Raw genomic sequence first — 16,882 nt, 5'->3', positions numbered from 1 at the left:
TGAATGCTGCTGCAATCTTGCAGCTGTGGTGTAATATACCGTAAATATAAATTTTTTCTCTGAAGTAGAACTTGCTCAAGAAACATTTCTTTTATATTTTTAAATATTTATTGAAAGGGCCCTCACATTGCCAACAATTTATTGTTCTAAATCGAAGTCTACAAAGATAGATCTCATGAATATTATTAATGATAACATAAATTTTGATTTAATTTTTCTTCCTTCTTTGGATGGTTATTTCGATTTCTTTAGCCGCTCTTACGTCAATCAATTATAGAAATATAAAAATCGATACTAATAATATTTGAAACGTCAGTATATACAATATAATATTAATAGGTGCTTTATATCGAAATTTATAATTTTTGAATCAATTAAGTATCTAAATTTATCATTTCTTTGGTAATTTAAATGACGGAAACCAATATAAATACATAGTTATTTTTTGTGACATATTATTATGAATTTTAAATAAAGTTCAACAGTATAACGAAGTGGAAAAAGTTGTTATATAAATTCAATAAATTTAAAACATCTTTTAAATATTCAAGTTCAATTGATCGGATAGCATTTGTTGGAAAGACTAATATGGAAACGTCTGCACTGAAATTATTATAAACATATAGTACATTTTCATAATTACATAGTTACTTAAGCAATCTTTTAGGAGTTGTTCACGTTTACTGTATGGGACCTGCACTACAAGTTTCAAACACTATATACTAAATATCCTTAAAATCGCCTGATAGTCATGAGATTTTATGTGTGAAATTATATGTGCGCAGTATATGACTATAAGCCCATAGTGTCCAAACTATACAGTGTAGAAAACAGAGAAGAAAAACAAAAAAACAAAATTAATAATTTATTTTTATCATTTTAAAAATTAGTCAACTGTACAACAAAGAAATTTTAAGGGCTAAAATTAAAACACAAAACATAAAAAAAAAATTATAAAAAAGCAGAATGCTTGCTTCCCCCTCATTCTCCATTATCGATATTTTATCGATATTAATATTCTCTTTAAATCAAATTGATTTAACTCAAACCGTACACCCAAAGATACATACTTATTTTGGTATATACCATATCGAATTCAATTCAAATGAAAATTTTTATAATAATTTCTAAAAATAGATTCGAAATTTTTGTTTTTCCCTCCAAACCATATTTCCAAAAATTTAAAAATAACTACTTTATATAAAAATTCAATAAATAATTAATAATTGATAACCATTATACTTTAACTGTAATGAACGCAATCGTATATAACATAAAGTAATAAAAGAAAGGTTAAAAGAAATTTAACTTGAAAATTTCATATTTAAAAATAATTTTTTGTGTAATATAAAATTTTTGATGTACAATTTATTGACAAATTGTTATAAAGGGATTTTCCTAAAATTATGTAACATTTTTTAAAATTTAAAAAATATTTACGATAAAATAATATAATTTACGATAATGCTGTCAACACTCATACTTTTTAACAAAAGTACAATAAAGTTCAATTAATGTGCTAAAAATGGCAATTCAAAACAATAATTTCTAATTAAATTGATTAATTCATACAATATCGTAATTCATTAATTCATATTATTGAAGCAGTTAAATAATTAAGGGTAGCAACATCTATCAAGTTGATTCAATTGCATGGACAGTATTTAATTGAATAGTATGAATTTTACTTTCAAAGCACTTTCCAAAATGCATTACGATTAACTAGTATGTTGTAAAAAGCAATTTTAATTACAAAAATTGTAAATTGGCCGCTCAGTTTTAATCTGAGCGGTTCATGTCCTTTTTATTATGTATAATAACGCAAATCAATTAAACTATAAAGGTATAATACTGCAATAATTTTACCATTAGTGTGGTGTCTTGTTAATGTACTGACAAAAGTAAATACGAACGGTGAATTTAGACTAACGTAGTTAGGGAATACGCAATTTAAAAGAAAATTCTTTTTGTTTTTAAATTTATAATTCATGACATTTGAAAAAAAATTGTTTTCAATTATCCAACAAAATATTTATTTTATCTTTTAAACAAAATCGTTAATACGAGTACAATTTTCAAAAATGAAAACCTTCGTGTGTATGAAATAAAATTTAATTTAAATGATCTTGTAGAAACACTAAATAAATGAACCATCTGGTTTATTTTTCTTCTCTTTTTTTCAAAATACGATCATTCAGTCCCAAATTAGTCAAACAATTTTCATATTCATTTGTTTATAATGTAATAAAAAAATTTTAATTCAACTACTAGGTATAATTTTTTTTATCCGCGAAATTTAAGAAAACAAAAAAATCAGAACTTTATGTGCATATTTTGTAATTCTAAATATTTTGATTTGGTCTATGTTGTTTTCAATTAAAATTGTGGAAAAAAAAAATTTAAATATTTTTTTTATTGTTTACATTATTTTTTAATTTCATTTTTAACTATTTTATATATAGCTGTACATTGTTTTTTTTTATTAAAATTTATAACATTCCAATTTCCTTACATTTTTGTATTAATTGCTAATTAAGAATTAGCAATGTTTAATTGAAATTTTCAAGAATTAGCAATGTTTAATTGAAATTTTCAAGAAGTCCAAATACTACTTACGCCTTTGCATCGTAAATATTAAAAATACTGAGTTACTTTCGAAGTAAATATAAATTTTCTTCATATGATGCGTTCGATCCCCCTTAAATTAATTCGCCTTTTAATAAATTAAATTAAAATTTAGATGAGAAAAAATTAATTGGATCTGTAGTAAAATATAAAATAAATTTTCAATTTAAAAATTGGTTTGAAATAGTGCGAAAAGTCGTAGTCCGAAATTCTATTCGAAAGTTCGATGCACAAAATTTGATCTTTAAATTCAATTCTTTTACAAATAGACTAATTATTAACAAAGCATCATTAAATAATTTGAAGAAAATTTAAGGTTAAAGTAAAAAAATTTTAAAATATAACAAGTTACGATATTTGATCTAACATTTTAACTAATTTTTAACCATTTCCAAAGATCAAGATATTTTAAACCAAATTTTGGAAAAAAAAATATACGAACAGAAACTATATTATTCAATACATTCGATATTTTCAATAAATGATCATATAATAAAAATGTTTCTAATGTTTTATTTATTTAGATTACTTATTTATTTTTGTAAAAACCTCATTGTGGTATTGTGCTATAAATGAAAATGAACCAGAACTCAAATTTTATTGACTTTTTTTCAAAAACAAAATTTAAACAGAACAACGGCACGGCACATACCATAAAATTTTCTAATAATTTACACATTTTGTTCTCTTTTTTTTTTTATTTTTTGGATTTAATCCAAAATAAATTAAAATTTTATTATAATTTTAAATTTAAATTGAATTTAATATCGGAAAAAAAAAAACTGGAAAAAATTTAAATAAACAAAAATCATGAAAAAATATGCAAAATTTCTTGAAATTTATTTTTACTAATAAATTTGAAATTTTAATTTAGTAACTAGAAAGTAAATTAGTGAAAACAATTAAAATACAAATTGAACATTTTAATTGTAATTGCTTAAATACGAACCAATACTCTCTAGATACATAGCTCTATGATGAAATTCTTTACCAATACATTTAAATTGGAAAAAATTAATGGTGTTTCATAAAGTTGTGGAAATTTTTATTTAAAAAGAAAATATTAATTTGTTCAACAACAATTCTTTAATATCGTAAAATTTTATGATAAAATAATGTTATGATTGGTAAATGTAAGTTGTGTGTGAATAACTTATTCTTACAATTATATAAAAGTGATTAAAATCCCTTTTCCACTATCACTCTCTTACTTTCTTCCATAAAATGAGAGCAAACAAAATTATAAATTTCTCATAATGCAATTTTTGTAATTGTTTTTCTTTCTATTTTTTTTAACAATCTTGAAAATTCTTAATAAAAAATAGTTTTCACGGTGAAGTTGTTGTGTTCTCCTTGCTTTGTTGTTTGTTATCATTTTAAAATCATTGTTGCGTAATTATCTTTGGTGCGTTTTAAAGTAAAGAAATAAAGTGGTAAACGAAACTTGATCGTAAATTACAAACTTGTACTATAACTAAAATGTTAAAATTTAATCAATTTTAAAATTTAACATATGTACGAATTCGTGGCAAATCTATTTAATGTGTTTAATTTAAAAATACGGTAGTAAGAAGAATTTAAGATGCATTAATTTTCTAAATCATTAGTATCCTAAAGAATAATATATACATATGTAGATTTTGTAGAGCTTCACATAAAAAAAAAAAGATTAATACCCCCAGACCAGAATAATTTTCATGACTAACTAACGCTTTACTTTAAGAAAATTAAGTCTAATATTTCAAAAAGTTACCTGCAATCTTATTGAGCCTGAAGCCGAAAATTTTCAATTTTATCACACCTACCTTATCTTCATCATATAGATAAAGTGACAAACCACGCTAAACATAGAAATCGCAAATAAATCATAACAAAACCACTAAAATTTTCAACCAAATATAATTACTGTCATGGCATTGAAAATTATTATTTTTGAATGAAGAAATGTCAATTAAAAGCATTAAAATTTAAAAACGCAATATAAAATTGAAAATTTTGAATATCAACAAATTAATTTTAGCACTATTTTGTGCCCATATTAAAACATCAACTTGCATGCTAGTAAAATGAAACGAAAATAAAAAAATAAAAATTTGTTGTCTTAAAATTTTGGATATTTTTGTTTTTAATCTCATAAATTTCTTTTTGTTTTTTTTTAGAATCATTTCTTAGAAAAGTGGTGACAAAATCTTTCGTTTAAATTAAAAACATCTTGAAATTTTTATTTTTGTAATCACATACAATTCGCGTGCTTCAATATTCTTATAAAAATATCAATGAGATGATTGGGGGCACAGTAAAAATTATTTATTCATTATTATTGTTGCTCATTTTTCAAAAAAGAAAAAAATTTAAATTGAATCAAAAATTTAAAAACAAAAATGAAAAACAAAAACAGGAAAATGTTTAAGGAAAAAACAAAAAATTTTCTCTTATAATTTTCTTTTTTTTTCTATCTCTTTCTTGTTCAGGAGGTTAATTACCTTATAATTTTCATTTCTACTATATATTTATAGATTATTTTAGTTATATGTACATACTATTAAAATTTTTGCCAAAAAGTAGAAATGATTTTTGTTTTCGTTTTTGTGGGTGATTATGGTATACGAGTTTAATATGAAAAATTTTTTTAAAGGAATGGTAGAATGAAGACGCCACTTTAAAATTTTCTGATTGATACAATTTTCATTTTTATTTTTGTGTATTATTTTTATAATTGTGACAAAAGAACACATAATACAATATGATATAATATTGTGAACACCACGGGATTTTCCGAAATTTTAAATTAGACACTTCAGGAATATAAGAAAATTCTAGAAGAAATTTTGTATGAAAAACATCGCATTTTAAAATTTGTTGTACTGCGTGCTTAAATTCTTAAAATAAGAGCAAAATTAAAAGCTCATTCAAAATATGATTAAAATTAATTTCTTTAATTTTTTTTAGTAAAGTATTGTTCATTAATTGGAAATTCTTAAAACTAGATTAAAAAAATTTAGAGAATATTTTCCAAAAATTACTTTTCATTAATACTTTCGCATTTTTTATTCATATTTTCACTGACAGCATTGAAATTGCTTGCCATTCGAAATTATGAACAAGTAATTACACCCCTTTCCGTCATATACCGTTTTTGTAAAATGAGAAGAGCTCTGTCATTGTATATTCAGAAGCAGCACCCAATAATTGATTGAAAATATGCTGAATATAAAAATAATTTAGAGTGTATTCTTCAAAATAATTTTGTTGTTATTTCATTAAAGATTTTACAAAAAATTGAAACAAGCTGGAAGAAGAGAAAAAATTCAAAATTTTAAATTATGCAAAAGTAAGAATAAAAGGTTAAACTGGCTGGAAGTTGAATTCAAATCTAGCCAGTAATTTTAAAATTATTAGCTCTAATAACACTTACATGCCCAATTAATTTTACAATTAAAAAAACACAAAATCAAAACCAATAACACTTCATTCATTCTCCAAAAAAAAAAATTATTCTTAACATCTTCAATATTCAATAGACGTTGAAAAGAATTTCAAAAAAACAACAAAATAAAATTGTTAAATTTAAAAAAAAAAACAAAATTTCGAAATTTTCAAATTTCATCATTTAATTTCGTCAATACCAAAATAAAAGTTATAAAAATGATTGACTAAAAACGAAAAAAAAATGGTAGTTAAAAAGAAGTTTGACGCACATGGAAAAAATATTTTATTAAATTAATATTTTTTTTTTTTGACGCAAACACAACCAACATTGTACCGCCTCATATAAAATGAGTCATGAACCAAAGCTTTTTTTTAGTATTTTTGTAATTACACAATTTAAACAAAAATGGTAGGTAAGCAAAATAATTTTTTTTTAGATTATATAAATGTGTGTATGTGGAAGAAATTTGTTTAAAATTTCGAATTCTCTTTATAAATCCTTAACATATTTAATTGTTAAAATAACAGTTAAATACAATGATGAATGAACTTGGGTAAATTGTTTAAACAGATTTTTGTATAATTTATGTAAATCAGGTTATTTAATACAACTGCTTATATGTGAGATCTTATGGTAACAGTAGACTAAATAAAAGTATAATTTTTATAATAAAAATGGACATAATACCCATTCCTTTTTCTAAAGAAAAAAACAAAATGAAAAAAACATTTATAAATCAAAAACTATTTTTTTTTAATTTAATTGGGCGTGAGAATTCCTGATTCTACTTAACATTTCAAGTAAATGCGTCATTCTGCCTTTAAAAAAAATCAGAAATTCAAAAAAATATTAAAAATTCTTGTTTGAGTTTAATGATCATTTCAAAAATTAAAAAAAAATGTTGAATGATTTTAATAAAAAATTTTAATAGTGTAAGCACACATACTTGAATTTCTTAATCACTTTTAAATAAAGAATGTGTACGATCACAGCCTTTAATTGCAAATTTCTAACTAAATCTCAAAATTTTAATCGAAAATTTAATTACCATGAAAATAATTTAAAAAAAAAATATTTTTTATTCATGTACTACCATTACCTAAATAATTCAAAATTGCACCCAAAGTTATGCAATTTTATATTTAATTTTTAATTGTACTTTAAGTATTTATTTTAAATATGCATTTTAGCGGAATCAATCACTCTTTCATTATTGTCATGCCATTTCGATTGTAAATTGCTATAATTGATAAGAAGTAATATAACAAATACCAACACAGTGGAGGAAGTGAATTACCTTAATATTAATTTTCCGATTTCAAAGTTACTTTCATCGGTTTTCATCGGTTTTCAACGGAATGCATCTGAAATCAATTATTTCACCGGTTTCAATGCCAGAAAAGTATATACATTATATTTTTAAGAATTCTACTCAATTCGTACTCTAAATTTTAGAAACTATTTTATTAACATACTTTTAGAAAGTATTACATTCCTAATTTCTTTATTGTATAAAAGGTTTCTCAAGGCAAAAAAATACTTTTCTCAAGAAATATTTTTAACTATAATCATTTGATTTTCATATCATTTTCCAAACTAATATATCATTTCGCGCCATTTTCTTTTAATTTTCTTTTTACTACAATTTTTTATTATTATTATTATTAGTTTTCTTTTTCGGTATTTCCCAAACAAATTTTTTACTATATAATACACGCTTTTTTATTCCACATGAGTATAAATGTTTTCCACTTTAAAAATAGAAAAATCACTTTGCTCTACATATTTTACTATACAATAAATTTGATTTTCGTAGTAAGCATTTTACACAAAATCCCACAATTTTACAATATCCAAAAATAAAAATTTGTAACTACATTATGGATTCAGTTCTTTTACGTATGCGCACGTGAAAATTTAATCATATACTTGTGAAATTCAAGGTAGTCTAATTTAAGTTGATAAAAATTATAATAATATGATTAAAAATTATTACCATATTAACCAAATATATAATGGGCTAAAAATATAAAAACAAATAAGAAACAAAAGTGCTAAAAAGACAAAATATAGTTCTAAAGGGAAAATGAAGAAAAAAAAATCAATGTTTTCTTAGAATAAATTCAATAAAAGTTTTGATTCTTAGAAGAAAAATAAATCGATCAAATTGACATTCAACAAATTGTACACATTGTTTCACACATTTTTATGTACATTTCGAAAAGGATATATGAGAGTTCATGACACAATATAATTTTGGTTTTTAATATTATTTTTATTTATTCTTTTAATATCTTCCATCCTCTGGTATTCTAGTATTATCTATTTTTAGGAATTATAACATATGATATAGATCTTAGAAAACGAATGCATTTCTAATTTTTTTTTTCGATATTTGTTTTGAATTTCAAGAAATTGTAGTGATATTCTGTCCACTTTAGTCTAGAACAAACAGAAAACCTCTAATAAATAATTTCTACTTGTGAAGTTTTTTGATCAATTTTAGCATAGTATAACCAAACATTAACCAATTAAAATGAAATTTGAAATTCATAAAATTCTGTTATTAATAAAAACGCGATTGGTCACTTTGAACAATTTTCTAAGCTAATTTTCATAAAAATGCGGATTTCAAAAGTTAATACATTTTCTGGACCCTTAAAAACGAATTACGTTCTGCCTTTAAAGGCTATAATAGAATTTTATTTTTAGTAATACAAGTCTTACTAAATTGTTTGCGTAAAACACTCTTAATTACAACACGAATTTTTTTAGCTAAAATATTTTATACGCATAGATTAATTCGTTTATATGTAAACTCTCTAATTCCTCATATTATTTGAAAGGCTTAACTACAAATCTTTTTAACAATAATTACTGCAATGAAAAAAAAAATATTATAATTTGTGAGTCGTCTTGCATACTCAATATTATAAGGCATCCCTAATATGAACACATTGTCAATATTAGCGTAAAATGGCATCAAATACATAAATGAAAATCTTTTGCGAGAATCGTGAAATTGAATACTCTAAAACACTAACATCTCATAGGCACAAAGAATTTCCTCCAATAAGATGTGAAACACGATTATATTCAACTGTAAATCGTTTAACTATAAACTAGATTTAAAGTCTAGCCGAAGAATTATCCTATTATAGTTAATAATCAAAAGTATTACCTTTTTACATCCATAATTTCCTTGTACAAATTGCTATACAATAATTCAACATTTTGTTGAAAATGCTCAATGATTAAGAGATGCCAAATTATTTTGTCATTTTATTTAGCTTGTAAATTATGAAATCGATTTAATCTTGAATTTTCTAAATTTATTACACAAAAAATTTTTTCAAAAAAATTAAATTTATAAATATTCTATTCGAAATTTAAACGATTATTAATCAGTTTCCTAGAATTTTAATGGAAAATATTAAAAATTTCAAATAAAACATTTTATGTACATTAACGTGCATTTAAATTTTATTTAAGAAAAAAAAAAATTAAAAATAATAACATGATGAAAATTAATTGAAATTTATTGCTCTTTTCATGAATGAAAGTGAAAGTTTAAAAAAAAATAAACAAAAAAAAAAATTAAAAAGAAAAAATTGAAAACAAGAATTTTTCTTCTTTGCCAAAAAATTAAAAAAAAAATACAAAAATAAAAAAGAATTTTCTTAAAATGATTCGTTTTCGATTTCTACGAATTCCTGGGCAATTTTTAAGAATTTTTCGAACCAAAATCATTTACACGTTTTTCATTTTAATTATAACAATGTATGTGTGTAAATGTATATAACCTGCAGGTGTTCAAATTAAAAAAATATATATATATGATCTCCCATGTTAATATCTACATATATTTGCCGTACACAATAAGCATTCGATTTAAAAAACATGTGATGTAACGAAAGCGACTTACTTTTTCCATATTCCAAATTCAATTTTGAATTTCAAAAATGGATATTGAAAATTTCTATTTCCAAGTGCTAAAAATATGATATTCCGCCCAACTCAAATGATCACCTATGCAGAAATTCTTTAATTGGGTTCACTTAACAATATTTTACATTTACAAACTAAAGTAGAAATTTAAGTACACATACTAGATTTGATAAAATATTTTAATAGATTAAATCATAAGTTATTAGTTAAAAACAGCTTAACTTTAATTATATTTAATATTAAATAGCAGAAAATAAGGGTTCCGCCAGTACAATAATTATGTATACAAGTTACAGAATTTTGGACAATATAAAATTTGAAATTATGTTTGGGGCCGAGTTTTAATTCATTCGAAATATAATTGTTTTGCATACTCTTCTGACTCATCTGTGTAGTAGTAAAGTAATTGAAAACCTTTAATTATAGTGAACAATTAAGCTTAAGTTAGGTTTGAATTTAGGTTTTGTCAAATTAAATGTTCATTTTTTAGAAATTTCACTGTAGTATATGTAAAATAATATTTAAACATTGCTACAATAAAAATACTCGTTTATTTTTCTTCATTTTTTTTTCTTGTTAAATAAAATAGGGAAATATTTTTGAAAAAAATCGCTAGCAATTTAATATTTCCCCTTCGTCGGTCTTTTCCCCTTTTCTCTTTCAATTTCCCTTTCTATAAACATTTTAAAATCTCACGCATTTTAACCGCATTCTTTTGGTTCCTGTCGTGGTGTTTTACATTTATTTTTTGCTATATGAAAATTTAAAATTTTAAAAATATTTATAAACATTTTGATCTACATACATATTTGCAAACAAAAAAAAAAGCAAGAAAAAATGTAAATAAAAAATTTTCTTTTTATTTTTAATTTTAAAAATGATTGTATGTTTATCTTTTTCCTCGTATTTTGTTTTTGTATCTAACCAAAAATGGTTAAATAAAAAAAAAGATTTCATAAATTTTAAATTGGGGTGTTCTTGACTTTGAAATCTCGAAAAAGAAAAAAAAAAATTTTATTTTTATTATGTTTTTTTTTTCTGATTTTGTTATTTTAATACAAGGTCATTTTACAAATAATTGGGCGGAAAACTCTAATGAGCACTAATAAATATTCAAATTTGCATATATACAAAATATAAACACATATTATAAATACAAACAAACCAAAAATTGCAGGAATTCCTGTATCATTTGAGAAAATGTGGTGATGTTTCAAAATTTCTTTTTTGTTTTTTTTTTTGTTTTGTGAAAATTTTCAAAAGAAAAGAAATTCTAAGAAAAGAAAATTGTTCACCTATTTTAAATGCGCTTTTTGTTTTATTTGTTTTACTATATATTGGTGTTGCGTGTTGAGATCGTAAATTATGGTAGATGACTAATGATACAAATGCCTATCTGTTGATTCGAATTAAATTTTGCGATGGTTCTATTAAAGGGGATGAGTTTTTTTTGGTTTATTTGAAACTTTTTTAAATTTTTCCAAATTTTTAATTCTCAAAATAAAATTTTACAATTTTATTATAAGGTACACAATTCGAGTCTGAATATTGTGTTCAAAAAATTTAATACTTTATGAAATTTTTTTAAAATGTTTGGTTCTATTGCGACCTCAAAAAAAAAAACAATTTAAGTATAGAATAAAAAATCACATTGAATATTGCAGCATAAATTTTAAATGGATTTGATTTTTGAAACTTCTAATATAATTCTATTGTTTACAATTAAAGTTTATTTCAAATTTAAGTTGCCAAAATAATGAGATTAAATTTATGCTTTAAATAAATCGGATGTGGAAACTCCCACCACTGACTTATAAAACTAAGCTATAATCAAAAATTTTTTTTATAAAAAACTGTAAAACATTCAAATAGAATTTCTATTAAAAAATACTATGCTTGATCACATTAAAATGATATTTCTTAAAATAGTCTTTATTGAAGCACAATAAATAATTTAGGACCACTCACACATGCATTAATCATGTGAAAAAAATATATTCAATTCATAGCTCATTTATAAAACGAAGGTGTAAGTGTGTTTAAAGTCTTGTATCCTTCTTATTACGAGTAAATTAAAAACTTAATTCTATATACAAATAAAATAAAAAAAAATTTATTCTTTTCTTCCCTTATTCTACATTGTTATATAATTACACCTTTTATACTTCTTTATTCAACTTCAACATACCTTTTTATTTCTACGTATACATTCAATTAAAATATTGTACGATGAGAGAAAGTCACCATAAGAAAATGAAGTATTGAACATAATTTTGGATTCAAAATAAAAATTAAATGAAATAGTTGAAATTGTCAACTATAAGATACCAATTTAAACAAAAAAACTTAGTGCTTTATACCTAATTTAATGCGGTGCGGTAGGTTTTCAATATTGAATTCAAAATTCAGTTGACGTGCGGAAATTTCGTGAGGTTTTATATATTGTATATGCATTAATAATAGTTGTGACAGCCGCTGCCGCGTTAATTCTGGTAAAGAACTTTTTTTTTCATTAAAAGTTTAAAAATTATAATGACAATATTTGATTTTTACACGGTTTTTAAAAAATAATGATCCGAATTTTAATCAGTCGAAATTTTTTTCTAATACCTTTAAATATAAAAATATTTCCTATTCCCGACTATCTCCGCTCTCTTTATTCCAAAACTCAGTTACATATATTCTGTACAATTTATATATTTTGTGACCTTTATTCTCGACATGAAAAATGAAATAAGAGATTTATTACACTTTAAAGATTTATTTATTTTGTGTAAACAACAAATAAAAGCAATTTCAAGTTTTGCATTTTTCTTTTTTTTTTTATAAGAATTAAAATTTTATCTGACATCATACATTTATTATTGTAAAACTATTTTTAGAAATCATTTAAAAGCATTACAATTTGAAGGGATACGTAAAAGAGAAAAAAAAAAACAACTTTTTTTTTATTTTAAATAATGAAGAAATTTATTTGACGCATGTACATAACATTAAAAACCCAGATTGCCTATCAACAGGAGCTTTCTCTTTTGAATAGGGAGAAAAAAAAACACAAAAAGGTTTCACCTAGCTGTTTGAGAAAATGGAGAAAAAAAAAAATACTCCTACACTTATGCAATTTTTTACATTTAATTCTGTTTTCCCTTTATTTTTTGTTTTTTGTAAATTTACGAAATTTCCAAACTAACGAAAGAACGTAAGTGGTAATTTATTGAATTACTTTTTAACATGTTATAAAATCATACAAGACAATGAACTTACGTAAAAAGAAGGATAGTAGCTGTCTAAATAATTCGAAATTAGTGCGTATGTAAATAAAAGAAATAATAAAATTTTAAAGTTATAAGGTCCTCGAATGTAAAAATTTTGTGATTTAAGTAAGTCATTTTTCTCTGAAATTAAATGAGAAGCATAAAATTTTTAATATACGAAAATTTTTTTTTCTCCTTGAGAGAATCTCACTTGGGAGAATTTAAATTTTAATTAAGTTTCAAAAGTGAATGAGTTAACAAGGCGTGGTGCCCAGCCTTTCGTGGACATACGAAAATTAACTTTAAATAACAATAGTAATTAATAATGTTCTAATTTATATTTATTAAAAAATTATTGATTTTCAAATTATAAAGTCCTTAATACGAAAATAAATAATTATTACGGTCAACATTCTCATTTTCTCCTCTTACTTTTAAGCTTCCTTTAAATAGTTTCCAATATTTAATTTATGTTATTACCTTCTTTGAATGATTTTATATTATAATTTCAAATTTGAAATTGAATTTTTACTAGAGAACCCAACCCACTCTAAAAATCTTATTTAATATTTAATATTTTTTTGAATATAATAGAAGTATCAGTACTCCTTTTACAATTATAATTTGACGTAAATCACACCCCATCATGTTTTGAGACACCCAAATGTTACGTAATTAATTGTACATTTTTATTATCCTTACATAAAACTAATAATAATAATAATATTAATACAGAATTCTCAAATTAACTTATATGTATACGTTTGTTTTAAATACCTAAACCTTTTACGAGTATTCTAAAGAAAAAATAAAAAGTTAAAAATATCTTTTGTTTCTTCCCTTCGTTCTAAGTTTATTTGTACTTAAAGGTTTTCGATTTAATTTCTCTTTTCTTACTTTTAAAATAATAAACTAATAACTTATTACTAATTTTTTTATACAATTGTATATACTTACATTGTTTATATACAAAAAAAAATTACCCTATATAATAAAAAAAAAATAAAAATAATTTTATTAATTTTATTCATTTTTTTTCCTTTTTCTTTTTTTACTCCATATTTACATAACCCGAACGTACGTATATACCATGTAAACGAATATATAGGGGATTTTAATATTGATTTTGAGGGAGCTTGTGCTGCTGCTGTTGCTGCTGCTGCCGGTACTAGTGGTGCTCCAAATATATCTGAACAAGAAACCAATGAAGATGGTAGTGCATTAAATATAAGTGATGTCAGTAAGTATAAATATAAATATTATATATAATACCATAAAATTCTAAACATAATTATGTATATAAATAATACAGTACACCTATATATACAATGAAAGCTTATGACCAAGCAAATAGGAATGATAATATATAACTAAACATGTGTATATGTGAATGTATAATATGTCATTGTATAAAATATTGATGAAATTCATGAAATGTTTTTGAATAAAATCGAAAAATTATTTAAAGGATAAGAAATAGCAAGTAAGAGAAGAGAAGTAGTACTGCTATTTTTAAAACGATAATACAGTGTTATACAAGTATATAAATTTGTATATGTAATTTTTACATATACCTAATGTAGTTCTAAATGTACATGTATATAAATATTCATACTCATTTGTACGAATATTTCACTGTTTCGTATATTTTGGATTACGTATTCTAATTTATTGTAACTTGATTTTTTCCAAAATAGAAGATACGATCACGAAAAATTTCTGCTACTGTGGAAATACTGTGTTTAGCATTAAAAATGTTTTCTCATAATTTTATTAAAAGAAATCTTTTATATAATAATGTCGTAAATTTAAAACGAGCTCCATTGTTTTAACTCATAAAACATATTATTTACGTTAAAAATATTTGGGGTACTTAAAAAAACAACTTGTTACTTATTTCGACATAATTACTAACTATTATTCCAAGCTCAAGCCAAGAAAGAATTAAAGGAAAATTAAACAAAAAGTACTTTTAAAATGCTCTCCCCCAAAATATACCATTTTCGACTTATTACATATTCTTGTATGGGGGCTTTTAAGATTTGTTCATTTGTAAAATGAACAACATTATTATTATTTTAATAGGTATATCCTTACGTGAATTCTGGTCATATCTTTACTTAAATTACAAAACAAAAGAAACAAATACAAAAGATTTTTCAATGATTTTGTATAGAATCGTTTACACGTATATACGAGCTATGAAATAAGTCCATATGACTTAACATCTGTTCGAAATGTTTGCGTAGCAATTAATGAGTTTAGAAACTTTATTAGAAATTGATGTGGTAACTAACATAGAAGTTGAATTTGATATTTGAAAAGATCAGAAACCGAAATTATCGAATTTTAGAATGGCATGGCAACTCTTTACTAAATTGGTAAATTTTGCAAATTACAAACATTTATTTCTCATAAATAATAATTATAAATTAAAGTTGTAAATTACACTATGGAATTTTTATCCGAATTCACAATAAAGATTTTAATTCACAATTCCGATTAAGAACCAATTCATCAGTGATTTTATTATATACCGCGGATTTGGGTTCACATACCTTAATTCTCTTTCTTATAAAATTATTACACACAATTTTTGTTCGTTCGTTTTCTTGGTTTTTGCTTTTTTTTTTTTCGGAATTTTTAATGTATAAACGTAAGGAAGGATATCTAAGGAGCACACCTTAGTAATAATTTAAGGAAAAAATAAAAAGAAAAATAACAAAAAAAGAAAAGAAACAAATAAAACATGAAACGAGAAAATTTCGTCTGAACTAAAAATAACTGTGACATAAAAACTTATTTGATACCTTAGAGACACCTAGATGAGAAGTTGAAATGAAAAGGACTTACAGTATTTTATTAAGAGTATTATATAAGAGAACATGATTCTTTAATAAAGTTATTCCTTAAATAGTAAAACGTATACTATATTTCATTTTTGTTATACTCTTTATAAAATATATTTGTATATAATATAACATTCGTGTTTACCAACACATATACAAAAACAACATAATAATATAAAAATCCCTTTTGTGTTTTCATTTTTAATTAATTCTAATCTAATTACTTTTAAAAAAAGTTTAAAAAAAAATTCTTACGATACGTTAATTCATCTTAAAACTGAGAATACAAACTTTAAAATTTAAAAAAATTAAAAATGGAAAGTATTTTATAAAAATATTGTAATTTTGTACCATGTTTCAAGAATTTTTAAAAGCAGAAAGTCATACTAAGTTTGGTATCCCTAAAATTATAACACTAGATTTTCCTACATGTTCTGTACATTTAACTATTATTCCCCTTATTTGGCCACTAAATTCTTTAGTTTTCATAAATTTCTTTAAAATTCATTAAAATTTTATACTTTTTATTATGTAAAATTAATAAGTAAAATTAATAGATAAAATTAATTCAACATTATCACCAGCAGTGATTGAAAGTAGTGTCAAAAAAAGGCAATAATATAACAGCTCCAAAAAAAAATTTGTCATTGGGTTTCACAACAAATTCACCAAAATTTCGAAAAAAATTTACAGAAGAATATTTACAAAAAAATTGCATATCATTGGGAGTTCCTTTTAAGTTTCACTTTCCTTTTTACAATTACAAAAATAGTTAA

At 23.0% G+C, this 16,882-nt stretch overlaps 1 protein-coding gene across 5 annotated transcripts in view; it reads left to right on the top strand.

The window, feature by feature from the left end:
• The window catches only part of LOC129615469 (embryonic polarity protein dorsal), an 83,983-nt gene that overhangs the window by 46,305 nt on the left and 20,796 nt on the right, over positions 1 to 16,882 (top strand). For all 5 annotated transcript variants that reach the window (XM_055530702.1, XM_055530698.1, XM_055530697.1 and 2 more), the window contains exon 2: positions 14,366 to 14,497. In XM_055530702.1, coding sequence (XP_055386677.1) covers positions 14,366 to 14,497 — 132 coding nt within the window. The remainder of the gene's footprint in view (positions 1 to 14,365; positions 14,498 to 16,882) is intronic.

The sequence above is a fragment of the Condylostylus longicornis genome, unplaced genomic scaffold, assembly GCF_029603195.1.
Source record: "Condylostylus longicornis isolate FDR11 unplaced genomic scaffold, ASM2960319v2 ptg000135l, whole genome shotgun sequence".
Lineage (NCBI taxonomy): Eukaryota > Metazoa > Arthropoda > Insecta > Diptera > Dolichopodidae > Condylostylus > Condylostylus longicornis.
This window is presented reverse-complemented; position numbering and strand designations above follow the sequence as displayed.